The 18,787-nt window shown below is 40.9% G+C and overlaps 1 protein-coding gene across 1 annotated transcript in view; it reads left to right on the plus strand.

Moving 5' to 3' along the window:
• MGAM (maltase-glucoamylase) overlaps positions 1-10,971 on the plus strand; it is a 102,740-nt gene extending 91,769 nt beyond the window's left edge. The window contains exons 44-48 of the mRNA XM_088834699.1: positions 3,924-4,048; positions 5,541-5,629; positions 6,931-6,980; positions 7,943-8,113; positions 9,985-10,971. Coding sequence (XP_088690825.1) covers positions 3,924-4,048; positions 5,541-5,629; positions 6,931-6,980; positions 7,943-8,113; positions 9,985-10,068 — 519 coding nt within the window. The 3' untranslated portion in view covers positions 10,069-10,971. The remainder of the gene's footprint in view (positions 1-3,923; positions 4,049-5,540; positions 5,630-6,930; positions 6,981-7,942; positions 8,114-9,984) is intronic.
• The last annotated feature ends 7,816 nt before the right edge of the window (positions 10,972-18,787 follow it).

Genomic DNA, 18,787 nt, shown 5'->3' on the forward strand with positions numbered 1-18,787 from the left:
AGTCAGAGTTTGATTCTTTTTTTCTTTTTGGTAGATTGTTTAGGGTTTTGTAAATAGGTATAATATGATAGATCAATATGTCATCATCCTTTTTCAGAAATGCTTTTTATTGTTATCTTTTTATATTCTCCCAGATTATATTAAAATAATATTGTCAATTCAGAAAATAAAAGCAAACTTGAACTAAGATATTTTAGATAGCATATCACTATCTATTATATGCTAACTGTATAGTTAATACCTACTTCATTATATAATTATGTATTAGCTGCTACTGCTGCTAAGTCACTTCAGTTGTGTCCGACTCTGTGTGACCCCATAGACGGAAGCCCACCAGGCTCCCCCTTCCCTGGGATTCTCCAGGCAAGAACACTGGAGTGGGTTGCCATTTCCTTCTCCTATGTGTGAAAGCAACCATGCATAATTATATGTTATTTAATTATATAATTAATATTGCATATATATCACTATTTATTATAAATCAATTATATAATATATACCAATTAATTATATAACTATGCATATGTTAATGTATATCTGGGAAGAAATGATAATGTTACAGATTTAGTTGTAGAGTGTATATATTTTACCAAAAAAGTCCAAGAATGTTTCATAGCAGCAAGATTTGTAAAAGAGCAAAAAACTGAAAGTAAGTCAAATGTCCATCAATAGTAAAATGGATAAGTAGATTGTATTCTCTTGTTAAAACTAAATACTAATAAAGTGTTGCTACACAAATAAAGATAATAAATATCACAAACAAAACCTTGAGCACAAATAGCCAGGTACAAAACAGTAAAGAATGTATGATTCCATTTATGAAATACAAGTTCAAAACCAGGCAAAAGTGATAAAAATCAGAAAAGCTGCTGCCTTTGGTGTGGTGACTATTATGAGAGGGGAGGAGAGAGCCATTTGAGACGCTGGTAATAGTCACTCATTGATCTAGGTGGTTTCATGGGCGTGTTCACTTGGTAAAACTTTATTGAGCTGTGTACTTGTTACTTGTATAATTTTCTGTAAGAAGTTAACTAGAAAATTTGTTTCCTCAGAAAGATGAGAAGATATGCCTAAAATAAGAAAGCATGCTTTAAACAAGACATACTCACAAAGCAATCCTTGCAAATTAAAGGCACGATGCAGGAATTTTGCTTAAAAGGAAATTATAAGGTACACTCTAGGAAATTACCCAGAAAGTAGAACAGACAGGCAAAGAGATGGAAAGCAGGAAAAGAAACAATAAGAAAGCTCTGCTTGTTTTGAGAGCTCCCATTTTTGCTCAGTTTCTCTGCTGCTTGTCCAGTGGAACTGGGAATGAGCAATTGCTTGAGTGAAGGGTGGGCGAAGAATATGACTCCTAGCTCCCTATCTTGGTGGCTCTCGCTTCCTGGGGATCATGACTCTTCCTCATTGCTGCCTGGGTAGTTGTGGACTCTCATCCCCCACTGTCCCTTCTGGGCTCATCTGACTGCAAAAGCAACATGGCAAAAAAAAAAAACAAACAAAAGCAACATGGCGTGCTTACTCTTGATCTTCAGGCCCCACCTGTTTGATGAAAGGGCAGGTATCTTGAGGCAGGACAGGCTGATACACTTCTGCCAAAGCTGGACCTTCATCTACTCAGACTCTTGGATTCTCTAAACAAGCTGCAGAATCAGCAGGTGATAGCTCTTTTCAGAGTTTTTGCCTGGCTTGGTTGTGCCTGTGTGACTGGACATGCCATGATGTTGGTTTCTATCCACGCCTCTTTGCTTTCTCTCATATTGGGCATTACCGTTTGTAGACTATTGGGACAGGGAGAAGCATGGAACTATCCTGACTTGTCTTATTGATTACCTATTTTAGTTAAGACTAAGAGCATACAATCGGTCCTGGGTGTTCACTGGAAGGACTGATGGCCGAAGCCGAAACTCCAATACTTTGGCCACCTCATGCGACGAGTTGACTCACTGGAAAAGACTCTGATGCTAGGAGGGGTTGGGGGGTGGGAGGAGACGGGGACAACAGAGAATGAGATGGCTGGATGGCATCACTGACTCGATGGACATGAGTTTGAGTGAACTCTGGGAGTTGGTGATGGACAGGGAGGCCTGGCGTGCTGTGATTCATGGGGTCGCACAGAGTCGGACAAGACTGAACGACTGAACTGAGCTGAATAGCATACAGTGTGTGAATCAGTTTTTATCTACTTCACTTGTGGCCATTTTGTTTGCTTACAGTGTAGACTATGTACTGGATTTTTAAAACAGTGCTTTGCAGTCATATTCAGTGATTACGCGGTTGGTGAGAATTCTCCTGTGCAAAGTCATGTTAAGTTGTCTATTCTTATTTTAACAGTGCTGCTTTAAGATTTGACCTTAGACTCATGTCTTTATGGATATTTTAACAGGTATTTTTTAGGCGAGCCCAGTCAGAAATGATTTAAACGAAAGTAAACAAGCTTGTGACTCATCAGGTACTAGAAAGAAAATCGTGAGAAGGTATCATAGCCTATGTAGCCACAATGTGTAGTAGAATGAGAAAACAAACATCGAAAGAAATAAAGAATTTGGTAAGAAGATAACTGTGACAGTTTTACATGTATCAAGTTTCACTTAAAGGTAGAACCATCAGTCCAGTATTCATAAGATATTGGAGTAAATTCTCATTAGAGAGCATATAATTCACTTTTCTCTTGATAGTGGTGAGGAAATTGAAGAAGCCCAGAGATATGGGCTGGAATTTGTATTAAGTTCTGTAGACTCTGGAGTCCTGAGGCCACCCATGAAACAGAGTCTGACCCAGGGAATGTGATACAGATCAAATCTGTATAGAATGAACATCAGGGACCAAAAGTGAAGAAATGGTAGCTTTGCTCCTTGTCTCTAAAGTGGCGATTCTCAGATGGGAGGACTTGCTGACCAGGGCACACTGGCTAAGTCTGGGGATATTTTTGGTTGTCACAATGTGGTGGAAGGTGGGGGAGAGCCTGCTGGCCTCTAAGGGATGGACATTGGTCAACATCCAGAAAGCACAGAACAGCCCCCACAACAGAGTGAGCTGGCCCAGAATGTCCATAGTGCTGAATATGAGAAGCTGGGCTCCAGCTTGAGAACATGTTAGGAAAGAATTGAGATTCATGGCTTGGGGTGAGAGCCACTTCTCCATGTCACATACGGGGCAAGATCAATATGTGAAACATAAAGGAAGATACAGCGACTTAAAGATAAGGATTTGTGAAGCAGGTCCATTCACTTTAATGATTTCTGTCAAGTAGGAGTCAAAGGCGGAGAAGGCAATGGCGAGCCACTCCAATACTCTTGCCTGGAAAATCCCATGGATGGAGGAGCCTGGTAGGCTGCAGTCCGTGGGGTCGCTAAGGGTTGGACACGACTGAGCAACTTCACTTTCACACATTGGAGAAGGAAATGGCAACCCACTCCAGTGTTCTTGCCTGGAGAAAGGGGGAGCCTGGTGGGCTTCCATCTATGGGGTCACACAGAGTCGGACACAACTGAAGTGACTGAGCAGCAGCAGCAGCAGCAGGAGTCAAAGGTGTTAGTGAAGTTGGTGAGAGCAGGGCATGGGGCAGTGGAAGGAGATGGAAGCAGAGTGGGGACCAAGCAAAGGGAAGGTCTGGACATGTCTTCGTGGGGAGTGAGTCAGGAGCCAAATAAAATAAAAGGATCGCTCAGCCTCCTCTGGCAGTGCTGCCGGATGCAGAACCAGAAGGTGGAGTGAGACTAGGGTGAAAGGCAACTGTGATTAGGATCCTGACCTGATGTCCTGGCAACTTGGAGCCCACACAGCAGGTGGTGAGCGTGGAAAAGCATGATAACTGATGCCAGACGGCAGCAGGTCCCGAGCGTGGACAAGATGGATTGTAGATCATTGTCCAGACAGAGGCGTTCCCTTATCATCCCTGACCTTCTTCTCACCCACAGGGTGTGGACATTCAATCCCGGGGTGAGTGGAAGTCCTTGCCGGCGCCTCTTGACCACATTAATCTTCATGTCCGTGGGGGCTACGTCCTGCCCTGGCAAGAGCCTGCACAGAACACCCACTTAAGGTGAACAAGGGCCCCAGATTTCTCTTTTCCACGCCTGTTAACTCAGATCCTGGCGAAGCCCACCAATCTGCAAACTGTACCCTCAGGTCCAAAAGCAATTCTATGGGGCTGGCCAAAACCTTCATTTGGGTTTTTCCATAAGATGGTGTGGAAAAATTTGAACGAACTTTTAGGCTAACCCAATAATAAGTAAACATTTTTGTTTGTTTGCTTGCTTGCTTCTGTGGATTTTAGCATTTTTTGGATTCTGTACTCTTCAAACAATTCTTAAACAGCTATTTGAGATCTAAGTGGGTGAGGTGTTAGGTTTAAACAGTGACATTTGAAATGGAAGTCAAATAGGAGCAACCATGGTTCATGCTAGTTTTAAATGACTACGCAGGAGCCTGGCAGGCTACAGTCCACAGGATTGCAAGAGTCTAGGTGGTTTAGCAACCAAACCACTACCACCACCAGGGACTTCCTTGGTGGTCCACTGATTTGACTTTACCTTCCAATGCAGGGGGTTCGGGTTTGATCCCTGGAGAGGCAGCTAAGATCCCACATACCTCCTGCTCAAAAAACCAAAATGTGAAACAGAAAGAATACTGTAACAAATTCAATAAAGACTTTAAAAATGGTTCACATCAATAAAACCTTAGAAGACCATCTGGATCATAATTGTTTCTTTGCTAAGAAAATTATTGCTAAAAACTTGTGTAAGCCAGATGGAAACTGAGGCTAAGATTCCTTGTATGCAGGGTTTAAAAATTCTAGGCCTAATGTATAACCTATATATTCTAGACCTATATAATAATTGATAATAGCTGACATCAGGTGAATGCTTGCTCTGTGCCTAGAACTGTACTAATATGGAGACTTCTATTTAGAGATTTTCTATTTTTCCTAACAAAAGGAAAACTAAGCCCTTGGTATAAATACTGTTATCATCCCCATTTTGCAGATGAGCAAAGAGAAGCTTCAGGAGGTTAAATGATTAACTTAGAGTCACATAGTTAGTAGGGAGTTGAACAGAGACGAAAATCCACGTCTATCTAAAATCCATGTCTATCTGATGTCAAATTAAAATCCTTGAAGTCCTATTTATTTGACTGCAAAAATTCAGTTAAAAACTGAAGAACTTAGGACATCTGTAAGCAGAACTCGCTGTACATGTGGCGATTAGGTCATGAAGGAAGAAAGATTGAAACACTAGGCTTTCCTCACAGTGGGGAAAGAAAGGAATCCAGTGCGTTTGCTCGTAGTTCTTTGTAGACCTTGTAGAACTGCTGTGAGCTTATAGAGCCTTAAAATTCCCCTTGATTCATTCATTCATTCCTGACATGAAATTGGCGAGCTTATGGAGTCAGAACTAGAACTAGATCCCAAGTCTCCAGAATCCTAGTACCCAGGGTTTATGTCTTGAAGCACTTCCTTTTTGTTTTTATAAAAATGCTCGGTTTGTGGCTGTGGCTTTGTTTTTACCCAATGTCTCTTTCCTACCTCACCGCAGCCGTCAGAAATTCTTAGGTTTCAAGGTCGCCTTGGATGATGAGGGGACTGCTGAAGGCTGGCTCTTCTGGGATGATGGGCAAAGCATTGGTGAGTAAGGGCTGCCTCCAGTTCCTTCATGTCAATACCAAGGTCCTGGATATCTTATAGGACTGCTATTTCCTTTTATGTGTTAAGACAATTGTGCATTTTAAAATATAGCCATTTGTTACTCTAAGTGTATAATACATGATCTTTGCGCCTCATCTATATGAAGCTTAGTTCAGAATCTCTCACCATTATCTAGGTGTCCTAATGCACTGTGGAAAAGAGCATTATAGGAGCTGTAGAGAATGTTGCTTTGCAGCCAACTGAGCTATACTTCCATATATGGTTTATGTTCAAAGGCAATTCCCTAATTATGTGTTCCACTAAGAAAAGCAATGCTTCTATCAGCTGTGCTATTATTCAGAGGAGGGGGTTTCTATTAAACATTTACAGGAATTAGTAAACTCTCAGGAGGATGTCTCAAGTACTATTGTTATTTCTATGCCCAGGGATGTACAATAGAACTTTCTGCAACAATGGCAATGATCTATATCTGGGTTGTCTAACGTGGTAGCAATTAGGCATATGTGACCGTTGAGCACTTAGAATGTGACAAGAGTATCTGAGCAACTGAAGCTTAAATTTTGCTTGATTGTAATTAATTTAAATTTAAATAGCTGCATTCGTCTAGTGGCTGCTGTCTCAGGCAGCACAGTTCTAGAGGATAGGCAGTGCCTTCTGACAGAGTGAGAAGGAGCTCTGAAAGAGGCAAGTGTCTGGAGAAAAGGGAGGAAGCCACAGAGTTAGGGTGTGTGGTGGGGAGTGCCTGTAATAGTAAGGCTTTGGCTAGTCCACCCTTAAAGATATTCTCCCCGGACCTGGGGCATAAATTAGGATAAGAACAAAGAAGTCTCTTCTCTGGAGACTGCATTTAAAAAATTGCCTAAAAACCACTCAAGGTTAACCGACCAGTGGTACACCAGTGTGGTGTTTGTGATGTGGGTGTGCATGCACGTGTGTGCATATACGTGTCTCTAGCAGAAGAAATTCGGGAATTCTGAGGTGACTACCAAGAGGTTGGGAATCACAAGAAAGAGAAGAGGATTAAGAGTCATGTTAGAAAACTCCATTATATGAGGGGACTCTGTTAGACTGAGGCATCTGTATACACTCGTTTCAGACATTCTGTGTAAACTGAGGTTGGGGGCGGATTCTGACTCAAAATGAAAGTCTGTAAAGAAGAAAAATTAAATTTAAAAAGATCACAAACAAAAAACATCCCTACTTTCCCAACCGAGATAGGGAGGCCATTAGAGTTCTAGGGTGTAGTTCCGGGTCATGCTTACTTTGTTGTCTGTTTGCAGATACCTATGAAAAAGGACTCTATTACCTGGCCCACTTTTCGGTCAGCCAGGTGAGTGTGGCTGGGACTATGAAGGGTGAATGTAGAGTTCTTCCAGCTTGCTAGGGTGCTGGACATCGTAGGATATACATCATCACCTAGAATTCCTTCACTGTTCATGTTACTAATTTGCATCTTCAGTTCAGTTCAGTTCAGTCGCTCAGTTGTGTCTGACTCTTTGCGACCCCATGAATCACAGCACACCAGGCCTCCCTGTCCATCACTAACTCCCGGAATTTACCCAAACTCATGTCCATTGAGTCAGTGATGCCATCCAACCACCTCATCCTCTGTCGTCCCCTTCTCCTCCTGCCCTCAATCTTTCCCAGCATCAGGGTCTTTTCAAATAAGTCAGCTCGTTGCATCAGGTGGCCAAAGTATTGGAGTTTCAGCTTCAACATCAGTCCTTCCAATGAACACCCAGGACTGATCTTTAGGATGGACTAGTTGGATCTCCTTGCAGTCCAAGGGACTCTTAAGAGTCCTAACCCTAATTTTTATCTTACCCTTTCTCTAGACTTCAGATAGAGATGTCAAGTGCTCCCAGGAAGTTTTCTGTGATTAAACACACTCATATTTCATCAGTAATAGTCCAATTCACCAAGCAAGATGGGCAGACCATTTCAATGGTTTCTAGCCCTTGTTCCTATGTTGCCTAGGAACGATTGTCATGCTTTGTTACTTCTCCACATGTGGAATATAAAGGTTCCTGCTCGCTGAGATTCTTTGTCTCCTTAGAGTTGGGGTGACTCTAGAGAGCCTGCTGGTATTTAACCAGTGCAAAGTTGGGTGGTGGCTGGCGATAGGAGGCAGAATGTTAAAACCATGTTCTCACTATCCAAGGTCACAAGGTCACTCTTTAATTGTCTCATTTCATGCTCTACATTTGTGCCTAAAAAGAGGTTGTAAGAAATTTGAACAAATTTTGCTGTTTTTTTTCTCCTCCTCTGGTTTCTTTTGTCTCCAATTGACAGAATACGATGCAGTGTCATATAATTTTCAACAAATACATCAGCGATACAAACCCTTTGAGACTGGGCTACTTTGAGGTCTGGGGAGTGGGCAGTGACTCCATTTCCAATGTCAGCATCTCTGCGAGTGGCACGGTTATAACACCCACCTTCTCCTACAACTCCACAACACAGGTTTGTGATCAGTTCAAAGTCCAAATGTTATTTCCCAACCCTGAGGTATCCAGTGCAATTCCTGCCTGCTCCCATTCCCAACAACACCCTCTCCTGCAAAGACTTTCTGGGATCCCTCTGTGTTCAGGGTGTCTGAGTGGACAACATAGAAATGAAGGAAAGATTCAGAGTTTGTCATCATTTGGAATTGGTGGTCTGGATCCTTACCTGGCATGTATGTCCTCCTGTCTGCAAACTTAAGGAAAACTTTGTCTTTGCCTCAGAGATCTCTTCTCAAACAGCTTTAACTTACTGTCTTTCATCAATTATAAGACACCCATCAGTTAAAGGTTGCTACATTTTTTTGTGTGCCGCAAAGAAAGAAAACGAGATTATAAAAGTATGATACAATGCTTTCCTCTCACTTAAAACTTCTATTTTAAAAGTTCAGTTCAGTTCAGTCACTTTTAAAAGTACAGAAGCTTTAAAAAACTCCTTTAAATGGAAATTTTTTATCATTTTAATATGATACTACAGGGGAAAATGTTGGGTCGAGACACATGGACATTGAGAAATCTGCATCAAAGTATTAATAATTTAAAAGAAGTAAACTCTGAATGTGAGGAGATATTAGCCATATCTTAACCAATTTGTATCACACATTTTCTTTGATTTAAATTTCTATGTAAAATTTTAATTTACTTTAAATTATAATTTAAATATTTGACTTAATGTTTAACAATTAAGTAAATTAAATACTTAATTTCATAATTAAATAACTTACATTAAGTATTTAATTTAAATTTCTGTGTTACTATCTAAATTACTTTATTATTTTAAAAGGAAACTATGTGGCATATAATTGGTTAAGGTATTTCCTCTCTATTATCAGAGGTATTGGTGATATATCATTTCATGAAAATTCTTTCACTGCTGTCTATGAAATTTTCTCCAAAGCCACTTAATATGCTTCATAGAAGTTTTCATCATAGTATTTTCTTGATTTTACTCTCAGTCAAGATTTATATTCATTTCTGAAATAATCTTTAAGTAGTTTGCAGCCCATCCATTCATAATACCAGTAATAATAATGAAGTTCACACACACACAGACCAACAGTCGTCAGGAGAGCTACTTGTTCACAGTAATTCCTAGGCTGTTGATTATAGAACAGATCTTGATTTCATGAATATTACATATGTGAAAAATCTGCCCCTTGGAATTACTGCAGTGTAGTGGTCCTAATACCTAGCCTCACGGTAAACGGGCTCTTTCCTTATGTGCTTGCTTCCTGCTTTGCCCAGAACTATTTTTCTCTCATATTCCTTCCTGATTACAAGGCCTGAAACAAAAGTTTTCTTTCAGTTTTGTATTTTTATTTGTTTCCTCGTGTTTGTGGTTTTCTTGTCAACCAACTTCCCCAACTCTACCAAGAGCTCATAAAGGACTTTGCCCAAGTTTGTTGCAGACGCACGAGCTGACTTCTGCACGTGTGGTGGAACTACGGAAAGTATTTGCCTAGAAAAAAACGCTGAAATATCGACCCTCACTGGACACTCATCAAGGCACTATGAGGGAATAGGAGAAGTGGGGAACAAAAGGAGAGCTCCGAGTAATGGAAAGGAGAACTTTCTCTCCAATTTGTCTGTGCAATTGCTTCTCTTTGTGTGTTTCATGATTTAGGGTCTTGTCGTCTTTTCCCTATCACTGAATGATTTCTGTACTCTTTGGGATTAGGAAACACCCTTCTCACCTGAAAATCCGAGGGTGGTCTGGAAGCTAGGCAGTGACTTGTGAAAGTGTCTGTGGACCACTGGCTTCTATCTGTTTTGTTCAACTTCAGGAAACTTTCATCACCAGATGTCCAATACTTTTTCTTTGATTCCCAACAGGTGTTAAATATTGATGTGACCAGCAGAAACATCAGCCTACATAATTTCACTTCATTGACTTGGAGAAGCACGCTGAATAATTAGAGCAAGATCCTAACCTCAAATGGCTTTGAAACTACTTGTATATTCAGTTGGCCAAAAAACTTCGCTCGGGGTTTTCCTCAAGATGTTACAGAAAAACTTGAACCTACTTTTTTGGCCAACTTCATGCTCATAAAATTATTGTGTGTTGCTAATCAGTTTATACCCAGTATGGCTAAAATATTTTCTTAGTTTTGTTTTGTTTGGTCTGTAGTTTAGCCCTGTGGAAAGCTGCAGGTTATCTTGATGTCTCTATGTGATTAGTATGGTACTGATGGCTTATCATATGTTGACTAAAGATGCATTGGGTCCATGATGAAGCTTGTGTGCATGTGTGTGTATAATTAGGCAATGGGCCCACTCTTGCTCAATATACAAGCTACAGCTTTCCAGGACAGGTCAGATCCTGGAGTTAACTAACACCACAAAAAAAAATATCCAGGAAGAACATCTGTCAGGTGGTTACAAGGAGATGGGATAGTATGCTAAGAGCATGATCCAAAGGGAAGAAAAGGGAAATGCAGGGAAGATAAGTAGGAAAGATGAGAGACAACAGGTGATAAGGACAAAAGTGATCATGACAAGTAAGAAGAGAACACAAAAATATTAAGAATAGCAGCCTCATTGGAAGAGGAAGGAAGAGCCAATTCATTTGAAAGCAAGAGGAGGGGTTAGGAGGAAATTCTTAGCACAAGGGAACAGGGCTGGGGTGAGATCTGAGCAGGCAAAGTTGAAGGAAGGAGTTTGAATGTAAAAAGTAACTTATCTTTTTTTTTTTTTATTGTGGTGTGCTTTGAAATGTGTAAATCTTATTTCTCTATTCTGTGCCTAATGTACATAACCACAGTTCACACAAGCACATGCAATTTATATGCCAAAGGAAAATAAATGAGCAGATTTACAAGAGATTTTGAATTCTGTGGTAATTTGACCATAGGTAATCTCACTTTGGTATTAAGACTTCTTCTTATTCAACCAATCCTTGTGAACTGGTCTTGTTCTCTTTGGCATCAGAGTGCCTGCAGGCTAATTCACCAATGGAATGAACAGATCTGTGATTATCCACCCTTTTCCTTATGTCTCTGGCATGGGTTTCTCCTAAGGTTTAGGTTTGTGGGAAAGTGTACTTGGATAATTGTTGTTTTAATCATCACAAAAATTACTATATTTGGTAACATATCAACCCTGGAAAAAACAGTTTGGAACGGTATTGGTTAAAACACTAGATGGTTAGAATTTGGGAATAAAGAAATTACATACTGATGTTTAACAAAGATATTTAAGTATTACTTGAAAATGAGTATATTGGAGATAGTGTTTACTTTTCTATGTCTTTTTAATTTCTTTTCTTTTTAAAATTGATGCATCAGACACGACTGAGCGACTTCACTTTCACTTTTCACTTTCATGCATTGGAGAAGGAAATGGCAACCCACTCCTGTGTTCTTGCCTGGAAAATCCCAGGGACGGGGGAGCCTGTTGGGCTAACGTCTATGGGGTCGCACAGAGTCGGACAGGACTGAAGCAACTTAGCAGCAGCAGCAGGGTTGATTTACAATCTTGTGTTAGTTTCAGTTGTACATCAAAGTAATTCAGCTATATATATGTATATGTTAATACATACATATATATTTTTCAGATTATTTTCCATTATAGGTTATTATAAGATACTGAATGCTATTTCCACTCAGAGAACATGCCTATAGTAAATCCTTGCTGCTTATCTATTTTATATACGTAGTACGTATCTGTTAATGCCCCTACTCCTAATTTATCACTCCCATCTTTCCCCTTTCTTTTTTTTTTTGATGCCAGGAAGCCAGATTATACTTGTGTACTCATGTGTCAGTGCCTCCATAAGGCTACAGAAAGATAACATTATTAAACTGACTTAGTGTTCTAATTATCAAAATAAAAAGCTTTTGGATGAGGGCTTGCATGAATTAGGCAACTAGTGAAACATGGAAATATGGTCATAGGGACCCCTTGCTCAAAAAGGTGGGAAACTTGTCAGCGATCCTATGATAAACCCAGGGAGGCTGCCAGGAGGAAACAATTATTTACTTGATATTTGAGAAATATTTCATGTTATCATCAAGGACATATTGGTAGAAATTGGCTCTGGCTACTACAAAAAGCTCAAGAACATTTCTGACTAGAGAATCCTGGTTGCCAAGTTTCTGAGTGGGGCATGGAATGGTTGACATTTATAGAGTCAAGGACCCTCTCTGCAGTCTAGTGGTACCTGTGGAACCCTTCCTAAGAGTGATGTTCTTAAATGTGTAAAGTTTAATGCACACTGTTGGAAAAGAATCCTATTATATTAAAATGTGTGTTCAGTCACTATTCGTTTCCGACTCTTTGCGACCCCATGGACTGTAGCCCACCAGGCTTCTCTGTCCGTGGGATTCTCCAGGCAAGAATACTGGAGTGTGTAGCCATTCCCTTCTCTAGAGGATCTTCCCAACCTAGGGATCAAACCTGTGTCTCCTGCACTGTGGGTGGATTCTTTACTGGTGAGCCACTGGGGAAGCCCTCATTATAATAAAATACACTTCTGCAAAATGTTTTAAAAGTTTAATATAGTAATACATGATGTGTTTTAAAATTATAACATTAAGTAACAAGATTTAACTGTGGATCTAATAATATCAAAGTTTCAATGTTATGAGCAGTTTGAACAATATTTGGAGATATTTACTACAGTTTCTTAATGTGACATGAAAATATTGTTGATTCTGTTTTTGAAAAACTCCTGTGCGCTTGTAAAATTACTGTGCCCCACTGCCTTCATTCATAATCTAAGGTATTTCAGTTAGAAATTAGTGAAAAAAGATATATTTCCCCCATCTATGTTTACAGCTTCCTAAGTTATACCTTTTGGAGTTCTGGGGACACCAGTTCAAGAACCTCTTGAACTTAAGCCATGCCAGCTTCCCAGACTTCGGTTCAGCAACTCAGACCCTGTGTAATTGTGACTGTTTCAAGAGTTCCCAAGCCTTAGTCTGTTACCTTCTCTTGAATTCATTCATCCTTTTGGGTTTTAAGCAGGCATATGGACATGAAGACATTTAGTTTAGAATTAGAAAGATTCTGAACAGCTCTGGAAAAGGAGATCCGTGGGGTGTTTGGGTCTCCCTTAGTTTCTCTCACTGGAGCAGAGATACTCTTTTCTGAGTTTAAGGTTGATCCCACCTTGCTCCATCACAGGGGTTAGGTCTGCTGATCAGGGCATTTTGTACGGCTTTTGTCTGAGTGAGAAAATCTCAGAAGCAAGCTTTAGGGTCAGAGACTTGGTTAGGTCATGTTGTCTCTCTGAGATGCTGTTTGCTTCCTTCTCTGCAAAATACTGGTGTTAGACTAAAGCAATGACTTCCAGATGATTGGCTGTGCAGATGGGCTCTTCCTTACCCTCTGAGCGTGGGGAGAAGGCAGAGTGGCAGGATTCTGAGTGCCTTACCCTGGCTTCGGTCATTCACTAGCTTACATACTGGAACTTTAGTTGAACAAAGGATTTTAAATGTATATTAAATATTATATACATATTTACATACTTAGTATATATTATATATATTTAAAATCTTTAAGTGGAGTATACATGCATGCATCCTTATATATAGTGCATATATCATATATATGGGAAAAATTTGAAAATCAGTGTACCAGATCAGCAGTCCTCAAATATTTTGGTCCCAGCACATCTTTACATTCTTAAAAATGATTGTGGATTCCCAGAGCTTTTGTTCATGGGGTTGTAGCTATTGATAGTTGTCATATTGAAAATTAAAGTAACTATATTTTCCAAAACAAAAACATTTAGTTGGAAGAGTTGCATAATTTTGCATTTTTACAAATTTCTTTAAAATCTGGCTCGATGGAGAAAAAAGAATTCTCACAGCTGCTTCTACATTTGGTCTTTTGTGATAGCACATTATGTAGCCTCTGGAAAACTCCACCATATGCTCATGACAGGGAGTAAGACAGGCAAATAACTTCCCTGTGTTTTTATGAAAATAGTTTTACCTCACAAAACTCCTGAAAAAGTCACTAAGACCTCCCAGAGGTTGGTCCTCAGCCCACACTTTGAAGACCACTACACATTACTTTGCCAACCAAGGTCCGTCTAGTCAAGGCTATGGTTTTTCCCGTGGTCATGTATGGATGTGAGAGTTGGACTGTGAAGAAAACTGGTCGCCGAAGAATTGATGATTTTGAATTGTGGTGCTGGAGAAGACTCTTGAGAGTCCCTTGGACTGCAAGGAGATCCAACCAGTCCATTCTAAAGGAAGTCAATCCTGGGTGTTCAAACTGCAATACTTTGGCCACCTCATGCGACGAGTTGACTCACTGGAAAAGAGTCTGATGCTGGGAGGGGTTGGGGGCGGGAGGAGAAGGGGACAACAGAGAATGAGATGGCTGGATGGCATCACCGACTCAATGGACATGAGTTTGAGTGAACTCCGGGAGTTGGTGATAGACAGGGAGGCCTGGCGTGCTGTGATTCATGGGGTCTCAAAGAGTCGGACACGACTGAGCGACTGAACTGAACTGAGCTGAACACATGGGACCATACATTTGTGGCTACCCCAGAGCAGCTCCCAAAACATGGACCTATGCTTATGACTCCTGGTCAGCTATTAGGGAAAAGGCTGGGGTCTTTTTGACATATTCTGTCTTCTACAGGTCATATAATTTCACTTTATCTTTTCATGTATGCCAAAATAAAAAATAACAATCCCAAATATTTTCACGTAAAGAGGAAGAAAGTCATTCTTTTCTATTAAGAGCATCCTTGTTATATTAGTGACTGTAGGTACCTACAGAGACAAGCTTGTGTTGACCTAGGCGGGTATGTCTGGGTCTCATCAACATCCATCCCCTCCTTGCCCTGGCAGCAGTGTCACTGAGAGTTTGGCACCTGGCCTTGGAGGATGGGGTCATACATATTGTTGGTTTCTGAGCTGAGGATTCCCACCATCGGTTTGCTTTTATCTCTTTCTGAGAGAAAAGAGTTCTGCCAGTAGTTCACTTTCCCTTGCCTTCTTACTAATAAGCAATAGGAAGATGTTGGCTAACAAACTTGTATCTTCCCTTCAAAACGTTTCTGTTACTTTTTCATTGGTCAGCACAGGCATGTGACCCAGTATCTTACAGTTGCTAGTTAGCAAAAAGGGATGGCAAAGCTCACTGTTTTCTGCCCTTTAGGAACAGATGATAGCTGGGATCATCAGTTAACATTTAGCATGGAAGATGTCACCAGTGGGCATGGGTTGTGGGGAATGAAGTGTAAATTACCACGCAAAGAACAGAAAGATCTTGCATAACAATAAATCTCTTGGCTTGATCTTTTGCCAGGATATTGTTCCAATTTGAAATGGGATTCAGGTGCTATTTCCTCTAACAAAGGCTCTCCTGTTTTAAAGCAAAAGATAAGGTGTATACGTCATTTCGGGAATTTATAGAGGCAGAAACCAACCAAGTTTCTGTGTGTTTGTATGTGGGTGTGTACTGGTCACACACTGAACATTTGAAGCAAATAAACTCCTATGGCTACTATATTACTTGTGTGTTGCGTGTGTTCACTCTTTGCAACCCCAGAAACTGTAGTCCACCAAGCTCCTCTCTCCATGAGATTTTCCAGGCAGGAACACTGGAGTGGGTTGCCATTTCTTTCTCCAGGGGAATCTTCCTGACCCAGGGATCAAACTCATGTCTCTTGTGCCTCCTGCATTATCAGGCAGATTCTTTACCTGTAGTGCCACCTGGGAAGCCCTTAGTTATACTACTTGGATGCCCTCAAAAGATGGTGTACCCTTATATATTGCTATATATAGAATATGCAATAGCCTCATATGTTGCTGGTGTGAAGGTAAAATGTTGCCACTACTTTGAAAAACTTCTAGAGTTCTTCAAAAAGTTAAAGCTAGAGGTGCCATATGACTCAGAAGTTCCACTCCTAAATGTAGCCCCAAGAGAAATGAAAATACACATCTACACAAAACTTGAACATGTATATTCATAGTAGCGTTGCTCGTAATGGCTAAAACGTATAACCAACCCAAATGCACATCAACTGATGGTGAATAAACAGAATGTCACTACAATCTGTATCACTCAGCCATAAGAAGGAGTGAAGGAGACTTCCTTGGTGGTCCAGTGGTTAAGACTCCATGCTGCCAATGCTAGGGGCTTGGATTCCATCCATGGTCAGGGACCAATATCCCATATGCTGCATGGTGTAGCCAAAAGATTAAAAAAATAATAATAAAGGACTGATAGCTGCAGGTACCGATACCTGCAACAACATGAATAAACTTTGAAAAAGTTATACTAAGTGAAAGAAGTCAAATGGCCACGTACTGTATGATTCCACTCACATGAACTACTCAGGATAGGCAGATCCATCAAAACAGGAAGCAGATTGGCAGTTGCAGGAACACAGGAGAGGAAGGATAAGGCTTCTTTTTGGTGTGGGCAAATGTTCTGGAATTACATAGTTGTGATGATTGCACAACTTTGTGAATATACTAAAAACCACTGAAGTGTACACTTTAAAAGGATGAATGTCATGGTATGCAAATTATATTTCAAATAAAAAAAAAACCTGCTATAGTTAGTGTAAGAGGAAACAAAATTTTAAAAAGATATTAGTGATTCATTGAAGCTCCAGGAGGGCTAGTGCATCACGTCTATAAGCTATGTGGTCAGAAAACAGCCATCATTATCTAGTGGGATACTCTATTGCCATTTCTCTTACCACATGTCTGGAAATTTGTACCCCAGATCTGGGCATAGGATGCTACTAGGTCCCTGTTTCTGCCTACTCTGAAATGTGTCTCTCCACCATCCTGGATTCCATATGACACTTCCTTCTTCCCTCTACTTTCTTCTGGATCACAGGCACAGACCATTGGCCACCCCTAGACTCCTTGCCTCTACCTTGGCTAGAAGGAAGACTGTGAAAGAGATTGTCTAGCATCTTCCTTGGGGAGGCAGAATTCTCAAGATGGGAAGCTCCTGAAGTGATACAGAAGCTTTTTTTTAAAAATTATTATTATTATTTTATTTTTTACCATGCTGCATGGCTTGTGGGATCTTAGTTCCCTGATCAGGGATTGAACCTGTGTCCCTGCAGTAGAAGTGCTGAGTCTTAACCACTGGACTACCAGGGCAAGGTCCCTTGACAAGGCTTATAAAGATGCTGAGCAGTCAGAGAGCATGACAAATATCTAGTAGCAGTGCCTTCCCACTTTAAGATAATATCATTTCCATTCCAATGGTGTTTCTCTTATTAGGATAATTGGTGGGGAGGCTTATTTGAATTAATGAAAAACTGAGTTATACAAAGAGAAGCTGGGGAGATAAAAACGGAGAGAGAAACAGTGGGATGAACCAAGCATTATTCATTCTTTCACTTACTTATTCATCAAAGAGCTGTATATTTAAAAATATCAGTGGACATTGGGTCGAATGCTAAGTACACGAGATACAGAGCTGAAGAAGATGATTGAGACCCCAGCTCTTGAGCTGTTTAGGCTACATGGACAGACAGCGAGTATAATAGAAGGTGACAAGCAAGTAATCGGATATGAACAGGAACACAGAAAAGACAAACTATTAGAAGAAGCCCCGCCTTCCCCCTCTTATTTGCAAAGAGAGCTTTCCTCCTGTCACAAGGAAAATGAGGGACTTTTTATGGTCTTTTGGCAACTGCACTCGTCTCCTCCAATTGCCACTCACTTTATAGGGCAATAAATCGATCTTGGCAGAAGCTGACTACATCAGCCCGATCACCTTTGCTCAGTGTTCCTCAAGAACCACTGAAGGACAGACACAGCACATAAAAAGATACGGCTATGAGGTGAGTGCCTTTCCCTATGCACATGGTTCTTTGAACAAGCAGTGTCCCTTTCTTCTTGTACTGGCTGGAGAGGAGAGCTGTGTGTGAGAGTCTGTGTGTGTGTGTTTGGGGGAGGTTCTCGTGTGAGAGGGTCCTCTCTTCTGGAGAGAAACCAAGGAAAGAGTAAACAAATGGGCTCCTTCTGGTCACTAGCTGAATGTGGTGTGGATTGGGAGAAAGGTGAACTTGTCTCTTTGGGCAGAGAGGGAGATGGTTATCCAATCCTTACGGGTTTTGGAAAAATAACCAGGATTTTTTTATTATTCTAAAATGTTGTTTGATACAGAAAAGTAACTTTGGGCCGGAAGGGTATCTAAGCAGGGAAGAATTTCTACCTTCAGGAATCCCCCCTCCTACCCTCTGTGTGGATGACAATGGTTCCAATAGCTGGAAAATTCCCAGGGTTGTCCCCAGAGTATCCTGAACCTCTGGGAATTACAGGTGCTGAAACTGCTTCTCCAAAAGGATTAAGGAGCTATGGAAGAGGTGCTTTTGGTTTGAGGATGCCGGAGAGAAAAATCTCCCCACGGAGAGAATTAGGATTTGGGGGAAGAGGCTAACTGATGGATACTGTGTTCACTGTGATAGTGAGTCCTGGGCTGAATGGATGAGGAACTAGTCAGGGTATTGTGAACGTACGGGCTGGGTCATTCAAATTTCTCTTGCTGCCTGAAATTGCACCATCAGAGTTAGCCTCTAGAACTTAAGCTCTTCAGTCTAGGAGACACTGTGGAGAGAGTAAGAAAGTGTGTGCGCTCTCAGTCGTGTCTGACTCTGCAACCCCATGGACTGCAGCCTGGGAGGCTCCTCTGTCCCTGGAGT

This window comes from Moschus berezovskii, chromosome 3, assembly GCF_049115385.1.
Source record: "Moschus berezovskii isolate FMDL1 chromosome 3, NW_MosBer_1.0, whole genome shotgun sequence".
NCBI lineage: Eukaryota > Metazoa > Chordata > Mammalia > Artiodactyla > Moschidae > Moschus > Moschus berezovskii.